Source organism: Protopterus annectens, chromosome 5.part1, assembly GCF_019279795.1.
Source record: "Protopterus annectens isolate FY-2018-M chromosome 5.part1, PAN1.0, whole genome shotgun sequence".
In the NCBI taxonomy this organism is placed as follows: domain Eukaryota; kingdom Metazoa; phylum Chordata; order Ceratodontiformes; family Protopteridae; genus Protopterus; species Protopterus annectens.
In genome coordinates, this window is record NC_056736.1 from 708,927,732 (window position 1) to 708,955,010 (window position 27,279).

The 27,279-nt window shown below is 42.3% G+C and overlaps 1 protein-coding gene across 2 annotated transcripts in view; it reads right to left on the reverse strand.

Annotated features, from left to right (window-relative positions):
* Nucleotides 1-27,279, reverse strand: part of LOC122803611 (stomatin-like) — a 264,536-nt gene that overhangs the window by 88,025 nt on the left and 149,232 nt on the right. For both annotated transcript variants that reach the window (XM_044073337.1, XM_044073336.1), the window contains exon 5: nucleotides 566-769. In XM_044073337.1, the coding sequence (XP_043929272.1) occupies nucleotides 566-769 (204 nt within the window). The remainder of the gene's footprint in view (nucleotides 1-565; nucleotides 770-27,279) is intronic.

The window sequence follows — 27,279 nt, forward strand, 5'->3', positions numbered from 1 at the left end:
AAGGTGGGATGCATCACCTTGTACGGTTTAATGGAATGAAGTTTCTGTCCACTGAAATCTGACTTCCACTAAGAAATCATCTTAACAGCTTGAAAAGCAGCCATGGCACTCAGACCTTGAGCCAGCCTCTCCACAACCTATCAAGCACTAAAAAGTAAAAACACGTTAAATAGTTTTCTGATATACATTTCAAAAAAACCTCAAACTAATTATCCTTCCAAAACACTCAATTAAAACTGAACTGTAAAGCCTCCAAAGGGACAGACTTGTATGCAAACTGTTTGCCCTTCAACAAGTGCACCATCACTTAATAGTCATCACAGAATCTGTGTAAAGGATTTATTTACTATATTACACACATTTTAAAGCCATATTTTTAACTATTTGGCCTGTTCTCTGAATAAAACATTACCTGTGAATATGCCAGATATAAAAGCCATCACTTGTTACAAGGTTCAGTTTGCAACTTGTCACAATCTTTACAAATAAAACATGTACATTAAATAACATATATGCACATACCCAAAAGTGAGCAGGTGCACATTTCTGGTTTTTCCATATATACCTGCATATGATGTGCAATCTCTTCTCGGTCGGACAGGATCTCGGATAGGTTCTTAGTGCCCAGAACGTTCCTCAACATAGTCTGTGCTAGCAGCCGTGTAGCAGAGTGGGCGTTGGTAATTTTTGCCACTGAACTGATGGCATTGCTGATTTTAAAGTAGACAACCCCGTCGACACTAACAGTCACCGAATCTTTTGTTAAGACCTAAGAACACAGGAAGCAATTACCAAATAGGATGCATGCATTTCAGCTGTACAAAAGAATGATAACGGTCACAATAACTTGAAATGGCTTGCATTTCAGCGGTACAAAAGAATGATAACAGTCACAATAACTTGAAACGGCTTGCTTACATTTATACGTTAGTGAGAACTCGCGTAAACTGCGCAGGTTAGTCTTGCAAGGCCAGATGTTGTTAATACATTCATACTAAACAGTACAAGACAACCTTACAAACCCTCATATACATTACAAAAACATTTGCAAGCACCTTCCCCATTAAATAAAGAACAAACGGCTTTCAAAAGGCAAACATTTAAGTTTATCTTCATCTGTTTTAACTGGAAATGAAACTCCAAAGTTTTGTCACTTTGCATAAGAACTGTGTATACAGATCATTCCCACAATACAAAGAAATTGCATGGTTGATAAACCAGACATTGAGAACTTTAGAAACAAATTCCTTACAGATGGGCTACATCCTCATTTAATGCGGCCCAACTTAAACCCATAACCATAGTGAATGACCCTTGCCACTCTTTCTACTAGAGACAGAACAGTTATTAAAATGATGACCATCATCACAAAAGTTTGAATAGAGGGATAAATGCTACAATGTATTCATAATATGAACAATATAACCTGCAGGTCGACATTAATCTCTTGGCCAGATCTGAAGAGTAGCTGGACATCTCCAAGTAGGATAGGGGTGTTGGGGGGCATGAGTTCACATATCACCCTGTGGCCACCTGCAGGAAGTGCAACAGTAAAGGAAGGATTAACGTGCACCACTGTTTTTTCTTTAGCAGCAAGATAGTAACTAATGTGAAGCAGTCCCACCTAATGTCCAAAAAAACAGTAATGCTCCCTCAGTCTATACACAAAATGATGGCATCAGCCCTATATACCCAAGTACCCTCTCTTGGTCCAATTTCCAGCTTATTACTCCATTCTAATGGAATATGTTGTTTGACTCCCACCCCACCCAATAGTGCAAGTACCTTAAATGTTTTTTTTTTTTTCATTTATTTTCTCTTGTCTTCTTGTCTAGGTCTCCTGTGTGCCACCTTCATTGACCAACAATAATAATGTGTTCATGTATAATTAACCATTTTTTTAATGTATTATTTGCATAACTGTTGTTTGCTCAAGTCAAATTTATTACTGTCAACTACATGACTGCAATGTTTTTAAATACTGTGTTAACATTTTTTTCACTATGTAACATGCAGCTTTTCTCCACAGGCCTCCGCTGAAACAGGGCATTTTTTTGGTTCAGCTGGACACTCCCAGTAAATAAATGTAAATGTAATATGGGGAGGAATGAAAGTGGAAGCCACTACCGAAACATACCTAATATTCCATTATCTACAGTTATGGCAGTTACCCACACACAACTGTACCATGTTCATTAATAGGCTCATTACTGCAATGCATAAATGAAAGGGCCATTACCAATCAGTGTGCAGTCCTGGCACCAGGCCTGGGTAGAAAGCTCCAGCATGCCCTACGATACAACAAAGACAAAACATGCAGCTTGTAATTCTTGGGTATATGTACATGGAAACCCAAGGGGCAGCTTTAAAAATATTCTGCCAGAGAAGATCCTGAAGGCCAGACTAAGAGTAAATACACAATTGGGAAGCATCCTAACTACCTGGTTAGGGTCTTCCCATACTTGTCATAGCAAAAGATGAAGTAGTCGACTTGAAAAAGATCTACTTAACTATGGTCCAACTTGAGTGTGTGTGGCACAAAAAGCAAAAATGGCCAGTCTGTCTGGCATGTCCAATTCCTTTGTTTTAACTCTTTTGTACAGGCACATCCGTAAAGTGAATCATAGTGTTGCCTTTACTTGCAAGATTGACATAAAAAAAATAGTACCTGAATAAATTGGTTGAAGAATAACATCGATCACCTAGGTAAGCAAAGGGGTGGCATCTTCAAGGATGCAGTATAAGGCATTTCTTCGCATACAACGGCCTGCAATTCAGACAGAAATTTTTAAGACTGACATGGCAGCTACAGAAAAAAAAAAACATCTTCACTGAAGTACTTTTCACAGTGTCTGCAGGCTCAAAAGGAAGCAGAACAACCTTTTCTATAGCAAATTTGAGGCTGCAGGCCAAGGGAGATGGGTTATGTTGGTGGCCAGAAGGAAAAGGATTCCCTTCCAAAGCAACTTGACCCACATATTAGCCAAAAACTGGTAGATCCAGAGTAATGTGGCAAAAAAGAATGACAAGGTACCTTAATCAAGAAGCCTCTTACTTAGGCAACTCTCAACACAGATCCAGGTTCGGCATCCTGCAGACTAAAAGAGCAACAGGAAGGAGAAAGAGATACTCAAGTGTCTCCATTTTGTTTTTTCATATGTTACTGCTCTCTGCACTTACTTATTGTCATTTTCTCATAGGTTCATAGGTATGAAGTAGGCTAATAGCCCTGGAGCCTTTACAAGCCTAGTCCAAAAGAAATTGCCCAGGCACCGTGCCACCCGATGTTAGTTCACAGTGCCTGCATCCAGTAGTGCAACTGGAGTGATCCCTGGGGTGAACGTTCTGTTACCCATCCACTCATCATGATTTCTCTTGAAGACGGCCAGCGAGGTGCTCTGCTTAACATGAATCACAAGCTTACTCCAGAGTATGGTCAGTCTTTGGGAGATGAACATGTCCCTCAAACATGTTCTGTTAATTGTGGTAATGAGGTTGCAATATCTGGAACGTGTGGCTCGGGGTAGATTGGGATTTCTTTAGGTGTAGCATTTCAAGTAGGGCTGGGTTGGACATGGCTTTGTAAGTCAAGCAGAGATCACCTCTAAGTGGACGATAAGAGACTGAGAACAGCTGACGTTTCTTGAGTCTGGCCATACCTTACTTAGATAGAAGGAAGTTTCACTGTTCACCTGTGAGAGAGGGGAGCTTTGAGCAGGCTATCTGTCCCAGGAGGAGTGGTTTCAGCCCAGAAGTTGGTAGTTTATTGGCCTTTTTGGGCTAATTTTGATTGTACCTGCTATATTTTCTGAAAAAAAAAAAAGATATACTAGTTTCCCACCTTTCTGAACTAGTATAGTCCAGTTTTCAGGTTATTGCTGAATCCAGGGCTGTGTTACAAGTTTCTGTGTTGCCATTACCTTACTTGGATAGAAGGAAGTTTCTCTGTTCACCTGTGAGAGAGGGGAGCTTTGTGCAGCCTATCTGTCCCTGGAGGAGTGGTTACAGCCCAGAAGTTAGTAGTTTATTGGCCATTTTGGGCTAATTTCTATCTCTTTCACTTCCCTGGTATAAAAACCTCATTTGCACAGTTTTTACGCTTGTATTCCGCTCAGCAAGTGCCTTCCAGGTGTTCTGCAGAGTCTACAGCAGCAGAGAGACAAAAGAGTGACTGTGGAGTGATTAAGTATCACTTTTCTGCTTTTCTTGCTGTCTTAACTAATTCTGCCTAAAACGTCAGTTTTTTTTTTTCAGCGAATCTGTGATTTAAAAAGTTTTTTATTGTAGACAACTCCGCACAGCTCCTCATGGTGTTCTGCAGAGTGATACAGGCAACTGGTAGGCTACACACTCAAGTGCGCTAGCCGAATTAAAGCATTTACTGTGTTTCTGTACCTAATTTCTGCTACTTAAAAAAAAAAAAAAAAAAAAAAAAAATCCTTGTTTCCCGCCTTTACTGAACTAGAATAGTCCAGTCTTCAGGTATTGCTGATCTCTGGGCTGTGCCATAGTTCCTGTGTTGCCCATATCCTTATTTGGATAGGAGGAAGCTTCTTTGTTCACCAGTGAGAGTGGGGAGCTCCGAGCAGCCTATCTGTCCCTTGAGAAGTGGTTCCAGCCCAGTGACTTGTAGCTTATTAGCCATTTTGGGCCATTTCCTATCTCTTTCTAACCCCCTGCTTTAAAGCCAGCTTTAGCGCGCTTTTGCGCTTGTAATTTAAAGTTTGTCCTGTTTGTTGCATTTACCTGTTGAGGCTACACACTCAAGTGTGCTAGCCTATGTGACATATTTATTGCATTTTCCTGCTGTTTGTTGCAAAAAAAGAAAAAAAAAACAAAAAAAAAATTATCCTTGTTTCCCGCCTATCCTGACCTAGAGTAGTCCAAATAACAGGCTTTGCTGTATTCTGGACTTTTGGAAAGTTCCTGTGTTACCCATTTATTTTCTTGGATAAAGGGAGGCTTCTTTGTTCACCAGTGGCAGTGGGGAGCTTAGAGCAGCCTATCTATTCCTGGAGGAATATTCCCAGCACAAGAATCTGGTAGTCTATTGGCCGTTTTGGGCCAATTTCTAGCTCTTTCTAGTCCTCCTGTATAAAACCAGCTTTAACGTGGCTTTGCATGATTTTGCGCATCAGGCAGCGCCGCTTAATTGGGTTGGCTCCACAAAGTCTGCTCTTCACTTTTTCCCTTAGAACTGATCTAGTTCTCAAAATATACACCCTATTCCTACTCTAAAACCTGGCACTTGCTCACTAAAACAATTATATAAGTCAGCACTAAAAAATTAAAAGCACTAACACCCTCACAAACTCCCCTTGAGTACCTTGTTCCCCATTTGGCCCTTTTTTCAATTATAAAGGAATTCCCAATACTATTCTAGCATGTCCAAAGGTCAGTTGTCAATCTCCTATCTGGTCCAGCTGGTGAATCTGGGAATCTTGAGGCAATGTTACAACTGCCTCATGTACACAGACAACCCTCTCCTGCTCCCAACAAATTCCAACAAATGTGAGAGATGCAACCATATAGCCAAACTGGAGGCTAAGCTCTCTCAACTCAGTACTGGCGTTACCAGTCAGGAGGAGAAGGAAACCACACTCACTACAATTCCAGTCTCACATAGACCTACCACGACAGCAAACCAAACACAAACACACAAAAACATACTCGGAGGCTCTAAATAAAAATCTGCCTAAGCAGCAGAGACCTCCAAAGCAGACACCCAAGCAACCGCTACCCCAAAACAAAACATGTGCAACACATAGCTCACAAAGCCAGTGTGCCGAACATTCACAGCCCTTAAGGCTAAACAACACACCTAATACACTTGTAATGTCCCGCTCACCAGGCTGAACAAGGAGAAGGTCACGGTGAGCTGCCTGTCGGGTGCTAGGATCCGCCACATAACACAAGCACTCAGGTCACTCCAAGGCAAGTACAAACATGACTCTGTCATTGTCCATGCTGGTGTGAATGACCTGAGACATACCTCCCTGGACTACATGAAAAGAGACATAGAGGAGCTCTCTGAGCATGTAGCCCAGGCCGGTATGACCCTGACCTTGAGTAGCATCTTACCCTCACCAAGAATGATGCCACAATATGAAGATAAGATGATCAATTTCAACAATTGGCTTAAGTATTGGTGTCATTCAAAGGGGATCCAATGCCTGTCAGCCTGGGATGACATGCTCGACAAGCCACGATGCTTCGCTACGGACGGCTTGCACCTGTCACCCCTGGGCTTTCGGATATAGGCAAAGGCTCTTGCCACCCCCATAGTGTCTTTTTTAGGCAAGGCTCAAAAGACAAACCCACCTCCATAGGTATCACAAGGGATAAGAAATGCTACTCAGCGCCAGAAGTCTAAACCTCAAGATGCACGCACTCAAAACTCTCCTTAGCATGGAGAATATCGATATCTGTGCAGTAACAGAAACCTGGTTCAAGGCTCCTGAGAGCACCCCAGCACTAACAGGTTATACCTCATACCATGCTTTTCGGCCCCAAAACTTGGACCGAACCACAAAAGGAGGGGGAGTATCAATATTCTTCAAAGATACCCACACCTCCAGGTTGGTGGCAGAGCAGGAAGCATCAGAGACTATCCATGTGCAACTACTGCCTTCCAGTTTATAGCCTGCTACAGACCACCCTCCCAAACCCAGGAACCCCACTCGGCCTTCCTGAGAACACTGGAAAATATGAAGGTCTCTCCAAACACCATTATATTGGGCGACTTCAACTACCCAAACATAGACTGGGAGCATTACTCTAGCTCCAACACCCTAGCCCAAAGGTTCCTAGAATTTATAAACTCAAATGCTATGGAACAACTTGTTACCACTCCCACAAGAGGGGAAAACATACTGGACCTGATCATCACCAACATAGGGACTCTATGCTCCAGACCAGAAGTGTATCCCTCACTGGTAAGATCAGACCATAAACTAATCTCACTGGATATTCACATCCCGACCCCACCCCCTGCCCAGAAAACCACAGTGAAAAACATCTCTAAAGCAAATTTCACACTCCTCAAAACCGAGGTGGAATCCTTCAAAGACCCTGGGCCTGTGGAAAATACAGCCCAGACCGCAGAATCCTGTATAAACGCATTCTATGAACACCTTCAGGAATGCATGGATCATGCAATCCCAAATAAAACCAAGACCCAATCCTCCAAAGGCAGGCGTCCTGTCTGGTGGACCCCAGCCATAAACAAACTATACAATAGAAGGAGGAAGCTACTACATGATAGAGCAAAATCCCAAAAAGGGAAGGCATCTCTGATCAGTATTAGCAAAAAACTACGGGCACTCATAAAATCGTCTAAGGCCAGCTTCGAGAGAAAAATTGCACAGGACACTAAGGATAATCACAATGTTTTCTTTAGTTATGTTAGGAACCTGGGTGGGAATTCCCAGATATGCTCAGAATTAGTCCAAAATGACAAAAAATACACCGAACCCACAGACACTGCCAACATCCTAGCTGACATGTTCAGCGCAAACTCCCCCCCCCTCCCCACCAAAAGGGCAAATATCTATCCCAGCAGAGTGCTGCCCCCTTGACATCTCAGATGCTCAGGTAAGAGCAGCCCTCTCCAAAGCAAAAAACACAGCATCAATGGGACCAGACGGTGTCCCAGGCTGCGTCCTACATGAACTCCAAGAAGAGCTAAACCCAAACATAAAACTACTGTTCAATCTCAGCCTTACTACAGGATATGTACCCAAAGAGTGGCGTACAGCAACAGTGGTCCCTCTCCACAAAGGTGGTGCCTCAACGGATCCTGGAAACTATCGCCCCATAAGCCTGACTAGCTTGGTCTGCAAAGCTATGGAAAGGATCATCATGGACCTCATAAATAAAGATACTGGGGACCTACAGACACTGAATCCTACCCAGTTTGGCTTTGTTAAGGGCAGATCCTGCCTCTTAAACCTGGTTGATTTCTTTGAAACAGTCACCAAGGCCATTGACGAGGGGAAGGTGGTCCACACAGCCTACCAAGGCCTCACAAAAGCCTTCGAAGCAATACCCCACTCGGGCATTATAGATAAGCTCACCAGCTTAAATATAAACCCCTATGTCACTAGATGGGTTGCAAACTGGCTCAAGGACAGAACCCACATGGTTAGAATTGCTGGAGCCATGTCAGACTCCAAACCAGTTACAAGTGGCATCCCACAAGGCTCAGTCCTGGGACCTCTCTTGTTCGGTATACATTTCTCGGAGGTACAGGCCAACATGGAAGGACTGTGGCTGACCAAGTTCGCAGATGACTGCAAACTGGGCGCCATAATCAACTCTCCAGCCGACACAAGCATCCTACAAAAGGGCCTCATAGAAACAGACAACTGGTGCCAGAGCCATGGCCTCAAGCTAAACGCTAAAAAGTGTATAGTCATCCCCTTTGGCAAAAACAAAGTGCCCACAAATTACCACATAGGTGGTAATCCATTAAGTACAGAAGAAGTAATTAGGGACCTGGGGACCCAAGTTGATAGCAATCTCTCATCTGACAACCACATGGCCAAAGTGGTTAGAAAAATTTATATAGCCCACCTAATCATGAAGGGATTCACATCTAGATCAGGGGAGGTCATCGTGCCTCTTAACTCATCCCTCATCAGGCCCATAATTGAGTACAATGCCCCTTTTGGGATGTACCTTACCAGACACCTACAGCAACTGGAAAGACCCCAAAAGTACCTCACCAAGAGGCTCAAAGGGCTCAAACAGATGCCATATGCTGCCCGATTAAAGAAACTCCAGCTCTACTCAGTGGCATACTGCCTGCTCAGAGGCGATCTGTGCCTGACGTATAAAGCCATGTCCAACCTGGAATTAATGGACATGCTGCACCTCAGAAAATCCAAATCCCATGGAGCTGGCCGAGAGACTTGAACTTCAGCACTGAAATAAATAGGACATGCTGGAGGGACAGATTCATAACCCAGAGGCTCCCTTCACTCTGGAATAAAATCCCAGTCCAGTTTAGGCAGAGTCCCTCATTGACTGTCTTCAAGAGGAATCTTGATGAGTGGATGGGAGATCGTAGGTTTACCCTGGGTATCACTTCTGTGTCACTGTTAGACAGAGGCACAGTATACTAACCTCGAAAAGGGCATAGCAAAATTCATTTAAAATGGGTGGCGAAATCCAAACACACTCTGGCTAGGCTTATAAAGGCCCTAGGGCAGATAGCCTAGTATGAACCTATGAACCTATGAAGGAGATGTCTTTAAGGCCTAGGATCCTTTTTGTGAGGTACATTTGTGGCCTCTCCAGCTGTTAGGTGTCTGGTCAGGTACATGCCAAATGGGGCGTTATATTCAATGATTGGTCTAATGAGGGATGACTAGAGAGGGAAGATGAGCTCTTTCTTCCTGGATGCAAAACCTTTGGTTATAAGATGCGCCACATAGAAGGACTTTCTGACCACAGTGGCAATGTGGTGGTCGAAGATGAGGTGGCCATTCGCCTGGGTGTCCAGATCTCTTATGGCCCCTTCAGTGTTCAGTGGGCTCCCATCAATGTGGTAATTTGTGGGAACTGGGTTTTTTCCAGAGGGGATGATAATGCATTTTTTGGCATTAAGCTTCAGGCCATGGTTCCGTCACCAGTCAATGGTCTCAGACAGGCCCTTTTGTAGGCCGTCTGCATCACTTGGAGAGTTGATAAGGACTCCTAGCTTGCAGTCATCACGAACTTGGTCAAGCAGAGTTCTGTGTTGGCCTGGACTTCTGAGAAGTAGATACCAAACAGGAGAGGGCCCAGGACCGAGCCTTGTGGGACTCCACTCGTGACTGATAGACAGTCTGGCTTGGAATCTGCAACTTTCACTCTGTGGGTCCTGTCTGATTTGCAACCCACCTAGCGATGTAAGGTTTGATACCTAGTTTGGTGGGTTTCAATGATATCTGAGTGGGGAATGGTATCAAAGGCCTTGGCCAGGTCGAGGTAGGCTGTATGCACTGCCTTACCCTCATCCACAGCCTTGGTGAATGTCTTGAGGAAGTCAGCCAGGTGCAGCAGGCAGGATCTCTCCTTTACAACCAAACTGTGTGGGGTCAAGAGTTTGGAGACTACCTATATCTTTGTTAAGCAGGTCCATGATGATGAGCTCCATACGTTTGCATACCAGACTGGTCAGGCTAATGGGGCGATGGTTCCCAGGGTCTGTAGTTGCTCCCCTTTATGGAGCAGGATGACTGTAGGCAGTGTGCCATTCATTAGGGACATAGCCTGAGGTAAGGCTGTGATTGAACAGGGCACACAGATGTGGTGCCAGTTCATTTTGTAGCTCATGTAGGACATATATTAGGATACATATGTTACAGGGATATTATTAGGTCCCATGGATGCTGTATTCCTGACTTTGGACAATGCAGCTTTTACTTGTGCCACAGAAATGGTGGGTACCAGACTTTCTTCTGTTATTGTGATAGGGCCCTTGGGGGGGGGGGGGAGGTAAAGTTGGCACTGAATCTGTCAGCCAGTATGTTGGCTATATCTGTTGGCTGACAGATATAGCCAACATACTGGCTGACAGATTCAGTGCCAACTGTCAGCCAGTATGTTGGCTATATCTGTTGGCTCAGTATAGGAGGTGCCATTGTGCAATAACTCAGAGCAAATCTGGGTATTGCCTTTGAGGGTTTTGATATAGCTATAGAAGGCTTTGTGGTTGTTTTTGGTGTCAGCCTCAATTCTACCTTCATAGCTGGCTTTAGAGGATTTGATAAGGGATCTCAGCTTTTTGTTGAGACTGATAACAGAGATTTTCCAGTCTTGTCATTTTGTTTTTTTCTGCAACAGTTTCTTCCCTCTGTTGTAGAGTTTACTGATGGCTGGGGACCACCAGATTGACTTCCTTTTTTTGGAGGAGTGTGTCGTAGTTCTATATGGTATGGCAAGGTCCATGCATTTGTGTGCATGCTCATACAGTGCACTGGTGTATGATTCAGCAGTCATGCAGCTATTTTCCATTGGCATGGATGCAGAGAAGTTAGCAACCTCTGTTTTTAGGAGTCCTAAGTCAGCTTTAGAGAAGTTTTTTGGGGTGGTCACCTTAGTGCGGGGTGTAGGTGAGATGGAGATTTCCACGGTGATTTCCACGGTGATCAGTTTGTGGTCAGATTTAACCAGGGAGGAACTACCTATACGTGTGGAGCAATGGTCTCCCATGTTGGTGATAACCAGGTCAAGGATGCTGCTTCCTCTAGTGGGGAGTCAGAATGAGCTGGTCCAGGGCATTGGAACTAATAAATTCCAGAAATTGTTGGGCCTGTACATTGGTACTTGAACAGTTTTCCAAGTTGATGGAAGGGTAGTTGAAGTCACCCAGTATGACAGTATTGGGTTGGACCTTGCTAGATTCCAGGGTGCTTAGGAAGTTGGCGTGTGAGTCTAGGGACATGTTTTGGGTTCTGTAGCAGGCAAGGACTTGTACTGCCATCTTACCCGGTGTTAGTTGCACCTGAAGCATCTCGGATGCATTAAGCTGGGCTACCAAGTCAAGAGGTATGCGTATCCTTAAAGAATATGGAGACACCACCGCCTTTGAAGCTTCCAGACGCATTCCGGGGCCGAAAGGTATGGAATGAGTTGTATTCTGGGAGCGCAGGAGTGCTTTCTGCCTTTTTAAACCAGGTCTCCGTTACTGCACAGATATTGACATTCTCCATTTTGAGGAGAGCTTCGAGTGAGTACATCTTGAGATTTAGACTTCTAGCACTGAGCAGCATGACCCTCAGATTGCATTTGTTTGTAGCTGTTTTGGTGGAATTCTGCTCTTTGGAACACTGCCTAAAAAGGCATTATAGGGGTGGCAAGAGCTTTAGCTAGTACCCGGAATCCCTGGGGTAACGGAGACAGGCGGTCTCTGGCAAAGCATCGAGGTATGTTGGTCATCTCGTCCCAGGCACACAGACACTGGATCCCTTTAGAATGACACCAGAAACTTAGCCAATTGTTGAAGTCAATCATTTTCTGCTTGTACTGTGGTTATCATTCTGGGTGACGTTAGAATACTGCTCAGGGCTAGGGCCATACCTGCTTGGGCCACATAATCTGAGAGTTCCATCACATCTCTTTTCATGTAGTCTAGGGAGGTACGGCTCAGGTCATTCACACCCACATGGACAATGACAGAGTCATATTTGTACTTGTTGTGGAGTGACCTGAGTGCATGTGTTATGTGGCGGAACTTGACACCTGCTAAGACAACTGAATGTCACCTTTTCCTTGTTCAACCTAGTGAATGGGACCTCAGTGTGCCTCACAACTGAGTCTCCTATGATTAGTATATTGGGCAAAGTGTTTTGCCTTATGGGTTTGGGTTGATGGGCACACTGTGGTGGTGAGCTATGTGTTCTAGAGTTGGTGTTGTGGTGGTAGAGTGTGTTTCTGTCTCGGGGGTCTCTGTTGTTTGGGTAAATTTTTATCGACAGCCTCCACGAAGGTGGGTGGATGGTTTGTGTTTCTATGTGTGGGTTGTGATGGTTGGTGTTTTGGAGGGCTGTCTGTCCTACGTAGTGAGGTGCAGGTGGTGACCTTCTCCTCTTGACCAGCTAGTCCAGTCTTGTTGGAGCATACACTGCTTCCATTTTGGTGATATAAGTGCATCTCTCACAGGTATGAGTGTTGGGAGGTAAGAGGAGAGGGCTGTCTTTGTACATTAGACAGTTGCCACACTGTCTCAGAATGCCCAAGTGCACCAGATTAGCAGGAGAAATCACAGGAAATTGCCTTACAATCATATTAGGGAGGGGTGGTCATAACTAACAAGTATTGGTGCTGTTATTACATAGGAACAGCTAGTGCTGATAGCACCTAAGTGTGCTACAATAAATGCTACAAAAGCCTGTTAAAGTGCTAGCCAATTACACTAATTAAAGTGCAAGAAGTAAAAGAACAAGCACGTTCTGAGGGGAAAATTGAAAAGCAGACTTTCTGGCACTGGTAATAGTTTACCTCAGCTGAGCGCTGCTGCACAGTACGCAAACACGGGCTTTTAAACCAGAAAGTTGAAAGGGATGGGAAAAATGCCCAAACAGCCAATAAACTACAATTTCTGGACCAGAAACAACTCCTCTTGTGGTAGATAGGCTACCTAGTGCTTACCACTCCCACAGATAAGCTAGAAGGCTTCCCTCCAACACAGAAAGGTCTGTGGGGGGGGGGGGGGGGCTCAGAAACTTACAAAACAGTCCTAGTCTGCAGGATGCCAAAACTGGATCCACGGAGCTTAAACAAGCGCAAAAACACATAAACACAACCTTTTAAACCAGAAAGTTGAAAGAGATGGAAAAACTGCCCAAACGGTCAATAAACTACAATTTCGAGGCCAGAAACCACTCCTCTTGTGGTTAAATAGGTTACCTAGTGCTTACCACTCCCACTGATAAGCTAGAGGGCCAGCCTCCAACACAGAAGTCTGGGGGGCTCAGAAACTTACAAAATAGTCTTGGATACAACAAGTCTCTATCTGGACTAGACTAGTTACAGGAAAGGCAGGAAACAAGCTTAAAACTTTTGTTTTTTTTTTTTGCAGAAAAGCAGTTAAAGGAGTAGCAAAGACACTTTAAATGCAGTACAAGCTAGCACACGAGTCTGGAGCAATAGCAAGGCAAATACCATTTAAATAAATGCAGATGAATTAAAATTTTGATTTCAGACACTCCTACCAGTCCCATCTCCTCTACTGTGTACAGAGAGAGCACTTAGGAAGGACATCTCCTGTAGTATCTTAATCTGCTCTGTTCCTTCCCTCTCCACTAAATGATTTTTATTTTCATACTTTCGCTGCTCTTACTTAACTGTCTTCTACCTTATTACCTTAATTTGCTGTTCTGTGTGCTTTTAAGTGTTCAGGTGCTCTTATTCTACACTTGGTGCCTCCATTTTGATTTTTCATAGCTTACTTACTGCTCTCTGAACTTGTTTTTGTTTTTTAATAACTGCAGATAAGTTAAACAACAAAAACAAGTGTAGACAGCATTACGTTATGAAAGGATAAGAAAAAGTAAAAAAAACAAAAAGGAAGCCAATCTGGTGGTCCCCAGTCATCAAACTCTACAACAGAAGGAAGAAACTGCTGCAGAAAAAATGAAGTCACAAGACTGGAAAACCTCTGTTATCAGTCTCAGCAAAAAGCTGAGATACCTTATCAAACCCTCTAAAGCCAGCTATGAAGGCAGAATTGCAGCAGACACCAAAAACAACTACAAAGCCTTCTCCAGCTATATCAAAAACCTCAAAGGCAATACCCAGATTTGCTCAGAGTTATTGCATAATGGCACCTCTTATACTGAGCCAACAGATATAGCCAACATACTGGCCAACAGATTCAGTGCCAACTTTACCCCTCTTCCCCTCCCCAGGGCCCTACCACAATACCAGAAGAAAGCCTGGTACCCATCATTTCTGGGCACAGGTAAAAGCTGCATTGTCCAAAGCCAAGAATACAGTGTCCATGGGACCTGATAATATCCCTGGCTCTGTCCTACATGAGCTACAAAACGAACTGGCATCACATCTGTGTGCCATGTGCAATCACAGGCTTACCTCAGTCTGTAATGAATGGCGCACTGCTACAATCACCCCGCTCCATAAAGGGGGAGCAACTACAGATCCTGGGAACTATCGCCCCATTAGCCTGACCAGTCTGGTATGCAAAGCTATACAGCACATCATCATGGACCTGCTTAAAGATATAGGCAATCTCCAAACTCTTGACCCCACACAGTTTGGCTTTGTCAAGGGAACAGCCTGCCTGCTGAACCTGGTTGACTTCTTCGAGGCAGTCACCAAGGCTGTGGATGAGGGAAAAGCAGTGCATACAGCCTACCTCGACTTGGCCAAGGCTTTTGATACCATTCCTCACTCAGGTATCATCGATAAACTCACCAAATTAGGCAGCAATCCTTACATCACTATGTGGGTTGCAAACTGACTCACAGACTGGACCCACAGAGTGAAAGTTCAGCTGTTCTCAGTCTCTTATCGTCTACTTAAGAGGCGATCTCTGCTTGACTTACAAAGCCATGTCCGACTCAGCCATACTTGAAATGCTACACCTAAAGAAATTCCAATCCCCCCACGCCACACACTCCAGAGATCACAACCTCATTACCACAATTAACAGAACATGCTAGAGGGACACTTTCATCTACCAAATTCTGCCCATACTCTGGGATAAGCTTCCCAGTCATGTCAAGCAGAGCACCTTGCTGGCCTTCTTCAAGAGAAATCTTGATGAGTGGATGGGTAACAAAGTTCACACCAGGGATCATTCCAGTTGCCCTAATGGATAGGGACACTGAACTGACATTGGGTGGCACAGTGCCTTGGCAATTCTTTTGGGCTAGGCTTGTAAGATAGACAGGAGTATAAGGAGATGAGTTGCATGGCAAAGAGAGAGGTGGTGAAGGCTAAGGATAAGGCATATGAAGAGTTGTATGAAAAGTTGGACACTAAGGAGGGAGAAAAGGACCTGTACCGATTGGCTAGACAGAGGGACAGAGCTAGGAATGATGTGCCGCAGGTAAAGCTGATAAAGGATAATGAGAGAAACATACTCACAAGTGAGGAGAGTGCGTTAAGGAGATGGAAAGAGTACTTTGAGGGGTTGATGAATGAAGAGAATGACAGGGAGAGAAGGTTGGATGCTGTAGGGATAGTGAATCATGAAGTACAATGGATTAGCAAGGAGGAAATAAGGATAGCTATGAAGAGGATGAAGAATGGAAAGGCTGTTGGCCCAGATGACATACCTGTGGAAGCATGGAGGTGTTTAGGTGAAATGGCAGTGGAGTTTTTAACCAGATTGTTTAATGAAATCTTGGAAAGTGAGAGGATGCCTGAGGAATGGAGAAAAAGTGTTTTGGTACCGATTTTTAAGAATAAGAGTGATGTGCAGAGCTGTAGTAACTACAGAGGGATTAAATTGATCAGTCATAGCATGACGTTATGGGAAAGCATAGTGGAAGCTAGGTTAATAAGGGAGGTGATGATTAGTGATCAGCAGTATGGTTTTGTGCCAGGAAAGAGCACTACAGATGCAATGTTTGCTCTGAGAGTGTTGATGGAGAACTACAGAGAATGCCAGAAGGAGTTGCATTGTGTTTTTGTAGGCTTAGAGAAAGCATATGATAGGGTGCCTAGAGAGGAGTTGTGGTATTGTATGAGGAAGTCAGGAGTGTCAGAGAAGTATGTAAGAGTGGTACAGGATATGTACGAGGGTAGTGTGACAATGGTGAGGTCTGCTGTGGAAGTGACGGATGCGTTTAAGGTGGAGGTGGGGTTACATCAAGGATCAGCTCTGAGCCCTTTCTTATTTGCAATGGTGATGGACAGGTTGACAAACGAGATCAGACAGGAGTCTCCGTGGACTATGATGTTTGCAGATGACATTGTGATCTGTAGTGAGAGTAGGGAACAGGTGGAGGAGACCCTGGAGAGATGGAGATATGCTCTAGAGAGAAGAGGAATGAAGGTCAGCAGGACTAAGAATATGTGTGTGTTAATGAGAGGGAGGATAGAGGAATGGTGAGGATGCAAGGAGTAGAGGTGGCAAAAGTGGATGAGTTTAAATACTTGGGGTCAATAGTTCAGAGTAACAGTGAGTGTGGAAGAGAGTACAGGCAGGATGGAGTGGGTCAGGAGTGATTTGTGACAGACGAGTACCTGTAAGAGTGAAAGGGAAGGTCTACAAGAGGGTAGTGAGACCAGCTATGTTATATGGGTTGGAGACAGTGGCACTGACAAAAAGGCAGGAGTTTGAGCTGGATGTGGCAAAGTTAAAGATGTTAAGATTTGCACTGGGTGTGACAAGAGTGGATAGGATTAGGAATCAGTATATTAGAGGGTCAGCCCAGGTTGGAAGGTTTGGAGACAAAGCCAGACAGGCAAGACCACATTGGTTTGGACATGTGCTGAGGAGGGATTCTGAGTATATTGGGAAAAAGATGTTAAGGATGCAGCTACCAGGTAACAAGAAAAGAGGAAGGCCTAAGATAAGGTTTATGGATGTGGTGAGAGAGGACATGCAGGTGGTTGGTGTGACAGAGCAAGATGCAGAGGACAGGAAGAAATGGAAACAGGTGATCCACTGTGGCGACCCCTAACGGGAACAGCCGAAAGAAGATGATGAGGCTTGTAAGGTTCCAGGGCCATTAGCCTAGTACACACGTATGAACCTATGCATATTAAGGCATGGGTGAAGATGTAGGAAATAGTACCTTATTCTAAAATCACTGTAAAAAATCTAGTTATGAAAAATATGGTATCCTTTTTATAATGTCAGTTTACTCGGATGAGTTTTCTTTTGCAAACTATGAGCTAATGTGCCACTTTCAATATATTTTCTCACATCTTTTGTGACTCAGTTACATTAGTTCACATGGTATCAGTGTCTTGTCTTGCACGCGCGTGCGCACACACACACACACACACACACACACACACACACACACACACACACACAGAGGCAGGCATGTGGACCTTTACTCCTTGCCAGTACCCCACCCTTAGACCTTAGCTCCTTTATGAAGAGGTGAGAGGCCAGTCGAACCGGTTGTAAATTTATGAATACCCATCCATTTTTCTATTTCTTTTTAAAGGATAATAGTGTCACACTGCTTGATCTGGAAAAGAAGTTCATTCCAGAGAAGGGGTAGTTGCTGCGTGACAAATTTGTTTCTCCATCCAGATTTATTTGTTGAAGCAGGTTCAGATCTCTGGTACTAGTGTTCACTAGACTGTTTGATTGGTGGAGAATCCCGAACAGCCCGGAAAGCAAGGCATAGATGACCCCTAAGGAGTCTACAGGACAAGGCTTCCAAGCCTCTCTTGTTAGCTCAGGTCCTTTAGGCCCAGGATCTTTTTTGTCAGGAACCTTTGAGATCTTTCCAAATAAAATGTACAACAAATCAGCTCTTCTTTTGCCATCAGCATCAACTTGGAGGACCGCTGACTCATCCAGCTTGCAGCTATGAGAATTAAATTTTGCTCTCACTCTCCTTAGCTTTACAAACATATCTAGAGTGAGAAGAATTGGAGTGAGGGCATTTAGAAGATGCTATATCCACCCAATCAAAAATGTATTTGATAGTAGGGCTCCTGACAAGGTGTTCTGGTCTAAAATTTCGCCACTCACTCAACACACAAATAAGATACAGTACAGTTGTGTACACTTACCATAAATGTAGATGTTCAAGGTGTATTCACTGTTGCAGTCCTAACCAATGGAGTTATCTGGCTCCCGGTAGCCCTCCATTGGCCAGAATACCAAAGGTAAGTAAATATGACATCGGCTATCAGTTGCAAAGGACATCAGGACGTCCGATACAAAAGGAGGCAGCCGACGTCACTTCCTCAGGTTTTTCCTTTCCCCCGAAAACCAGGCTTAAACCAACAGCAACATTGGAAAATAATATCAAATTTAGTCTGTACCTTAAGAAAGGAGAGGACCAAAAAGGGGGAAGGAGGGAGGGAAACTAGGACTGCAACAGTGAATACACTCGAACATCTACATTTATGGTAAGTGTGCACAACTGTACAATGTTCTGTGTGTTTCACTGTTTCAGTCCTAACCAATGGGTTGATTACCAAAGCCCAGAGAAAAGGAAGGAGGAACCAACAGAATCAAGGATTGGAGATAATGCCCTGCAGAACAGCAGTGGGAAACCCAGCCCTGGCTCTAGAAAACAAAGGTAAATTATAATGCTTTGTAAAAGTGTGAACAGAAGACCATGTGGCAGCCTCCAAAATGTTTTAAGTAGGGACACCCCATAAAAAGGCTGCAGAAGTGGAAGCTGCTCTTGTTGAGTGGGTCCTAACCCCTTGAGGAGGAACCTTGCCATGAAAAGAATAGCAAAAAGTAATACAATGTGCAATCCATTTGGAAATGGTTTGCTTAGAAATAGCCTTGCCCTGGTCTCCAGGGGCAAAACTGACCAATAACTGTGCTGATTTCTGAAGGTCTTTAGTCCTGTCCAGGTAAAACTGAGCTGTCTATGCACATCAAGAGAATGTAGGACCCTTTCACCTCTATTGCGAGGATTAGGAAAGAAGGTAGGAAGGTGTATGGACTGATTAAGAGTCAGGTTGGAAACCACCTTAGGCATAAAAGGTGGGGTTGGTTCTCAGAGAGACCCTATCTGCATGGAAAATAAGAAAAGGCTCCATTAGCCATCAAAGCATACAGCTCCGAAACCCTCCTTGCTGAAGTTATAGCCAAGAGGAAGGCAGTCTTCCAAGAGAGAAACTTTAAATCTGCAGTGGCAGCTGGCTTAAAAGGAGGAAGAGTGAGATTCTCTAGAAAGAAATTAAGATCCCAGGCTGGAGTAGGCACGCTTCTGGGAGGTTTTAAGTTGCAAGCACCGCTGAGAAACATTTTCATCAGGGGACAAGAGAAAATGGGTTGCTCAAAAGAACAATGAGCAGAAATGGCTTAAGCATGGATCTTGATAGAGGAAAAAGAGAGACCACCCCGAAGCAAATCAGCCAGGTATTCCAGGATCAGAGGAAGGGTAGGCTGAGAAGAAGATTCCCCTCTAGCCTGCATCCATTGAGAGAACCTTTCCCATTTTCCAGTGTAGGACTTCCTAGTGCCAGGCCTCCCAGCCTCCCTCAGCACATCAACCACCTGCTGGGAAAGGGAAGAAAAAAAGGAAGGAGTCATACAATGAGCCATGATGCCAAATGGAGAGACTGAAGGAAGAAGAAAAGGAAGGAGTCATACAATGAGCCATGATGCCAAATGGAGGGACTGAAGATGAGGATGCAGAATGTTTCCCCCTTGCTGAACCAAAAGATCTGCCTTCAGAGGAAGATGCCAAGGAGGAAACGGAGAGACTGCGAAGCAGTGGATACCAATGTTGTCTGGGCCAGTCCAGAGCTATGAGAATAGTCCTTGGTCGTTCGTCCCTGATCTTCAATAATACTCTGGGAAGAAGAGAACGAGGAGGGAAGGCATAAACGGACAGCAACATCCAAGGGAAGGACACAGCATCCACTTTCCAGGCTCTGCTGTGATGTTGTCTGGTGCAAATAAGAGGTAGAAGATGGTTGTCCTGGGAGGAGAAAAGATCCAGCTGAGGAGTGCCCCAACGTTGAATTATGCTGTAAAAGACTGTTCTGTTCAGTAGCCACTTGTGAGGATCCAGGCTCTGTCTGCGCAACCTATCTGCCAAAACATTGAGCCTCCCTGGAAGAAACTGAGCTAGGAGATGCAGGCCCAGAGATGCTGCTATGTACCAGAGATTCATGCTCTGCCTGCACAGGGGATAAGAATGAGTCCCTCCCTGCTTGTTGATGTACCACATGACTGTGTAAAAGATTATTGGGAATTTTTGGGAATGCTTCCTATGAATACTAACATGGATAATCTGTTTTTTGTTACTGTAGACGTTGTTGATCTTTTTTCTAGCATAACAAAACAAGCTGGTTTGGATGCTTTTTGTAATAGTATTACATCCTTTGCTAATCTTACTTGGGAACAGATAAGTCTTATTATGGAGTTGATGACCTCAGCGTTAAAACACAATTTTATATATTTTGAAGGGGAGTACTTCAAGCAAACCAGGGGGGTAGCTATGGGTGCTGCTTGTGCACCCATCTTTGCCAACCTGGATATGCTTGATTGGGAACTCACCTCCCTTTTCCCTTGTGAATATTTCAAAAACGTCAGACATTATTCAAGGTTTCTGGATGATATGTACATTTTATGGGATGACAGTGTGGAAAAATTAGACAAGTTTTTAAAGTATCTAAATACCACCAGTGAATATCTGAAATTCATGTATACATATAATACTGAGGGAATTGCATATTTGGATACATATATTTATAAGCATGATTCAACATTCCAATCAAAAATATATAGGAAAAACACTTTTACCAATGATTACTTGGAATATAGCAGCTGTCATCCTTTAAATATGAAACATAACATTTACAAAGGACAAGTTATCAGAGCCGCGCGTATGACGTCTGACATTAAGGTATTGACAGGTGAAGTTGAGTTTATTATGCAATTGTTTGTTGAGAGAGGTTATCCTGAAAAAAATGTTATCTAGTATAGGTAATTATGTCATTAAAGAAAGGGACAGGAAATACCATCCTTTACTGGGAAAGGGATTTGAATCCGGACATATGATTAAAGATGATAAAGGAGATGGTAGTCAGTCTAACGGTCATCACAGATCTTTAATATTATTATATAGCCCAGTAGTTGACAAAGTTATTTACATTGTAAACAAATTTTGGTACCTTATTTCTCAGGATCCTAAATTTATACAAATAATGGGGAAAAAAATGAGAATTACATAGAAAATGGGTAAAAATATTAAAAATGTATCGATTCTCAGGAAAAAGCAAAGGGATAGGAGGTCCAATTAACTAATCCCTACCTACAAATATGGTTCTTGTAACCAGTGTAAGTATATTCTAGAAGACAAAAAATTGATAATCCAAAATGAGACTCATACAATCATTAAACCCAAATATGGGAATTGTAGGACTAAGATGATAATTTATATTGCTAAATGTAGTGAGTGCATATGTTTTTATGTAGGTAAAACAGAGCGCTGTTTTCGACAACACATTTATGACCATATTTATAGTATTCACAAAAAAGATGTAACAAACGCACTATATCGGCATATAAACTCTACTGATGAAACACATAATTTTAGGTTTGCTATTCTTGAAACCATCACAGTAGATTCTATAGGTGGCGATTACAAAACAGTGTTGAGTTTTAAAGAGGTTTGGTGGCAACTTTTATTAGATGTCACCACATACCCTGGCCTCAAACGATTTTATTTCTTGCAAACCAATTTTAGAACATTGTATATGATTGTTTATTATTCATTAATTATTTTATATGTATATTTAATGTGGATTTTTTATACATATATTAATTACACATTATTGTATTATGTACAGGTATATATCGGTAACACAACACTTACATATTTTTTAGGTAATGTATAGGTGATGAGATTGTTAGGCATTTTTTGAGATATTGTTTTATTATAGGATTTTTGTAAATATTATATTATAGACTTCTTAATATTAGACAGTGTTCTTATTTTAAACATTTTAAATTAACCTGATATGGATGCTTGAGTATGGTTATTAGTGATGAATTTTATTGTTGAATTTTTTGCACGAACTACACTGATAGATTTTGTATAAATTGAAGTATTAGTAAGTGTAGTGAGGCCTTTAAGGGGTGGAGCATAGCATAGGATAGAACACAGGAAATGACATATTGTTCAGCTTTCTGTTGGCGCCCATTTTAAATCTAATGATTGGTGTATAAGTGCAGGGGGTGGTATTTGCTATACAGGATATTACATCAGTTTCCGCTTCCTTTTGGCACTTTTTTTCTCTTAAAAGGATTCTGTTATTTTATTCAAAAGGTTCTGATGAAGCCCACGAGTTGCAGTGGGTGAAAGCACTTAACCTTATTGGATTGATTTTTGTTATTTTATTCAAGTGCATTTACCATTTTGTATCGTTGTTCTTTCTTGGAATAAAGGACATTGATTTACTTATTCAGTTTGCATCAGTTTGGAGCTTATTTTTCAGTGTGCTATTCCACCAGGATTCCTTATTTTTCTTACTTCTTGCTGAATTCTATTTGGATTTACCTTGCGGTTTTTGTGGTTATTTCGACAGCGCAAGGTTATAAAAGAGCCGTGGCACTTATTGGATAGTTTGTGACTTCACATTGTAAGTTGTTTTCATGATTTCTATTCAGTTCCCACTTTATTATAGTCATAAAGCCTGCCCTGTTCAGCTTTGATTCATGTGAGGTAATCAGTTCCCTGCACAGGGCATCTATTAGGGAGTTTGGCTTTGTGAAAAAACTATTTACAGCTGCAAGTTAGAACTAATTGCTGAGGTCAGATTATAACAGTCAGCCTATACAGGGTGTGTGAATGGGTACTCGTAAGTGTGCTGAAATGCCATATGGGTATGTGTGGATGTACTCCTCAGCTTACTGATGTCACATGGGTATGTGTGTACATACTCCCCAGCTTACTCATATGTCACATGAACATTTGCACACACTCCCCAGCCTTCTCATGCATCACATGAACATGTGCATACATTCTCCAGCTTTCTCATACGTCACATGAGCATGTGCACGCTCCTCAGTTTACTCATATGTCACATGGGCATGGGTGGATATATGCCTCAGCTTGTTAATGTGTCATAAGGATATGTGTGCACATATTACCCAGCATGTTTGTGTGTGTGTGTGTGTGTGTGTGTATATATGTATATATATATATATATATATATATATATATATATATGTATATATATATATATATATATATATATATATATATATATATGCATGAGCATTTACTATCCAGCATGCTTATATGCCATATGGGTGTGTGTCTTTAGCATCCCTGGTTTTAGGAATGACAGGAGAGTCAGCCTACCATAATGAACGTGAAACATTTTCTCATGTGTTAATCTGTATTTATTTTTTCTCCAAATCCCAGTTCTCCTACTTCTTGTAGTAAATGTTTTTCTTTTCAGTTATCATGAATGTTAATTAACTTGAAATAAGACAACTGGCAATAAACTATCAAGACAAAAAAGTCTTAAATATCGGAAGTTAAAGCTAAACCTTTTGATTTTCCTGGTGACTGTTGAAATCAAAGGGAATACATACTCCATGGACTGCATTGTTGGCTTCAAAGATCATCAGGGGATCATTTTCGTTTGTAAAGTTACACATTAGACCATAAGAATGGAAGAAGACTTGTATTCCAGATCCCTAAACAAGGGCATTGTCTGGAGAGGAGTCCTAGGATTACAGATCTCTAAATAAGGGCACTGTCTGGACAGAAGTCCTAGGAGACAAAGACAGAAAGAAAAACGTTCAGCAATGAAATACTTTAGTTGTTTGTATCACAGAAGGTCCCTAGAAACTTATTTTGTTGAGTAGGGTCTGCACTGGACTTTTACACATGAGAGATTTCAACAATCTCCGCAAGTATTTCACCTCAAAGTTTTCTCCTTTAGGCTCTTCTATAGAAGAAGCTATATATCAAGCAGTCATCCACACAGAAGGAGAAGTAAACTGTCTTTAGTCTCAGATAAATAAATGTTTATGCATCTAACGAAGATGCTGGGGGTAGTATAAAAGAAAAAAGGAAAGGAAAATACAGCTGTGCAAGCAAACATATAACAGATGTTTGAACAGATCCCCGTTACGGTACCCTGAGCTGCATGGGATGTATCAGACCAGCCAGCCAGCTTCCTAAGGTTTAAGGCACCTTCTATGTGCCCTAGCCACTGTACATCTGGAGGACAGCAGTATAAAGTTAGTGGCTAGCATGCCAAAACTTCAGAAATTTCTTGCAGAAGTGTACTGTTGGGTGATTGATCGACTAGCATTTCACCACGGCTGGGCAGATAAGTACCACACTGGGGAATACCTTCCACTGTTTAATTTTTTTTTTTTTTGTGGAGAATAGTAGTTCTTTTCCGTCAACATATTGACTATGGGTAGAGTTGGTGTTTTTTGTGGTTGACACTAAGAATTTTTCCTCATATCTTACATTTGTCTGATTGTTGTTCACTGTGGGAAATGCTTTCCATATATTCAATTGTTGTGAGAAAAAAAAAAACTTTTGACAAAAGTTTTGATTAGGGGCTACGACTTGTGGTTTTAGAGGCAGCCATTTAAAAAAAAAAAAAATACCTCCAAAACTTATTTTCAGTCAGGTTATTTTACAAACACTAAGCTCACCCACCTGCTTATCAGACACTTTTTTTTTTTTGTTTTTTGTCTCTGTGGGGATTTGATGATAATTTAGCATTTTTTTTTTTTTGTGAGAAAATAGTACTTTTCTGTCAAAGTTTTTTAGGGACTAGGGCTAGACTGTTTGATTGTTGTCGCTAAAAAAATTACCTCATATCTTAAACTTTTCTGTCAGAAAGAATGAACGACTCTGCTTTTGCAGCAAGGACATGGAGCCGGATCTCGATAACGTAATCATTCCCTCCCTAAGAAGCAAGAAGAGTAACGTTATCTGATAGGCTTCTGTCTTGGTTTTGGCTTTCTCTTCACCTCAGACGCTGATGTGGCCATCTGTTGCTCCTCAGACCTCTCACCACTTTTACTTGGTCTCTCTTGTAATGCTTCTCAGGAAACCACTAAGGACTGGGAGGCAGGCATGTTTATGTTTGCCTGTTCTACCGCCCTTATTGGATAAGGAAGAACCACTCTTTGGGGAAGGGAATAGGTGGTGCTCCCTCACTACTCCAAAATAAGGAGCTTTATTCCCATGAGAAAGGAACTGCAAGGTTATACATTTACCTTCTCTTAAAGCAAATAAGGGGCATTGGCTGGCCTTTGCTAAAGGTCTATTTAAAGTCTTCATCTTTACATGGTGAATCTCTTCTTTATTTAAAAATGAAAACATTTTCTTATTTTTCAGTTCTGATTCCCAGTCCAAGGGACAGAATTTACATTTCAACTGTCTCAAGTTCCCACTCCACAGAATGGATAATCTGACTTTGAGGAAAGCTTTTCTTCAGATTCCTCTGCTGAAGGGTTGTCTTTTCTGATATTACTGCCACAACAAAGGATTTGTTTTCAGTGGGAACAAAAAGAAATACCAGACTCTCCTCAAAGATACAATGATTTGTTACAGGTGTACATTCCTCAACCTGCGCCTGTTCCTCCTGTGTTGCCAGACTTAGAAGATGCTTTCTTTGTAGTCAGCAATATGCCTGTCAGTCACCTGCTCCCAAAAAGTCATTGGTAAGGTGCTCCAGTTCCACAATTCCTTTTTTTCTAATCCCAACTCAAATCCTACAGTTTTTTCTCTGTTGAAAATAACTTCTGCTAAACTCCTTACTTCACATAGCCCTATTCATTCTGAAAAGCTGGGAAAAGCCTTTGATTGGCTTGAGAATACAATTTACGATTTTTACCGTCTTAGCCTTCAGAGCCCTCAGCTGTCAGGCTCAGATGTCTAACTGTCTGCTGGCTTCCCTTGATAATATGAGAAAGTTAATTGCTGACCTCCCTTCTTTAGAGACTATGGCATCTCTGATTTCATTCTTATCCTCACTCTCTGGTAATCAAACATTCTCTAAAATACGCTTAAGCCACTGCTGATGCTATTTCTCTAGCAGCTTCCACAGAATTAATAATGAGAAAATTTGCCAGGCTACATCTTCAGAATTTACCAGAGGATATCAGACCTCAGACCTTGAATGCACACCTGGATAAAAATTTGTTATTTAGTCCCCCTTTTGCTGAGGTCCTTAACAGGTCTGATGAAGAGGGAAGTTAATTCAATGGGTTACTCAGATTTTTCAATCCTCCTTGCCAAAACAGAATATAAACTTTTCCTGTAGTTCAAGTCCCTTTTTCAAGGAACAGAGTTAAGTGCTCTAAGCAAGGCACAGGCAAACCAAAATGTCAAAAGGCAATGTCAGGGAGGTTCAAAGAAGAAAGGAGGGTCATCCCAGAACTAAAGGCAATCTAAAAAAACAGAATGACTGTTAGTTCTCATGTGCTGCCACCCCCAGCAATCCTGTAAAGCTTTTCCAAATTGTAGGTGTTAACTTCAGACACTGTTTAAGAGATTCATTCAAAAAAGTCCACAACTGGCAGTGGGATTCCCTTCCTCCCTTTCAAAGAATCCCTCTTCATCCATCCAATCAAGCCTCCCTGTCCCTTTCTACCAATGATGAGATGCGGTCTCAGGGATTTATAGAACCTGCTCCCCCAGGTCAAACAGCAAAAGGATTTTACTCAAAAGTCTGTTGCCGAAAAAGGAGGACCCTGGAGACCTGTCCTAGACCTTTATTTTCTAAACATTTCACGTCAAAATCCCAAAGGTCAAAATGCTCTCGGTCTACAGTCACCGTTACCTTGTATTCTACCTTTCAGTTTTCTAGTAACTCCGATTTAAAAAAAAATGCTTAGCACAATCCACTTCTCAAAGATTTCAGACTTTTGTTTACATTTTCAGGTTTCTGTTTTAACCTTTGGTTTGTCAACATCTCCAAGAATGTTTGCATGTTCGGTTCCTGTAACAGCTCACTGCAGGCTGCAGGACATTCACATTTTTACATATTTAAATGACTGCTTATTTTCGCAGATTCCTTCACAAGCTTGGGTAAAATACCCTTTTTTTTAATCTGGATTTTCATGAAAACAAAGACATCTTTTCTCAGTCCATTTCACGGGCTAATGTTGCAAGAAGCAGT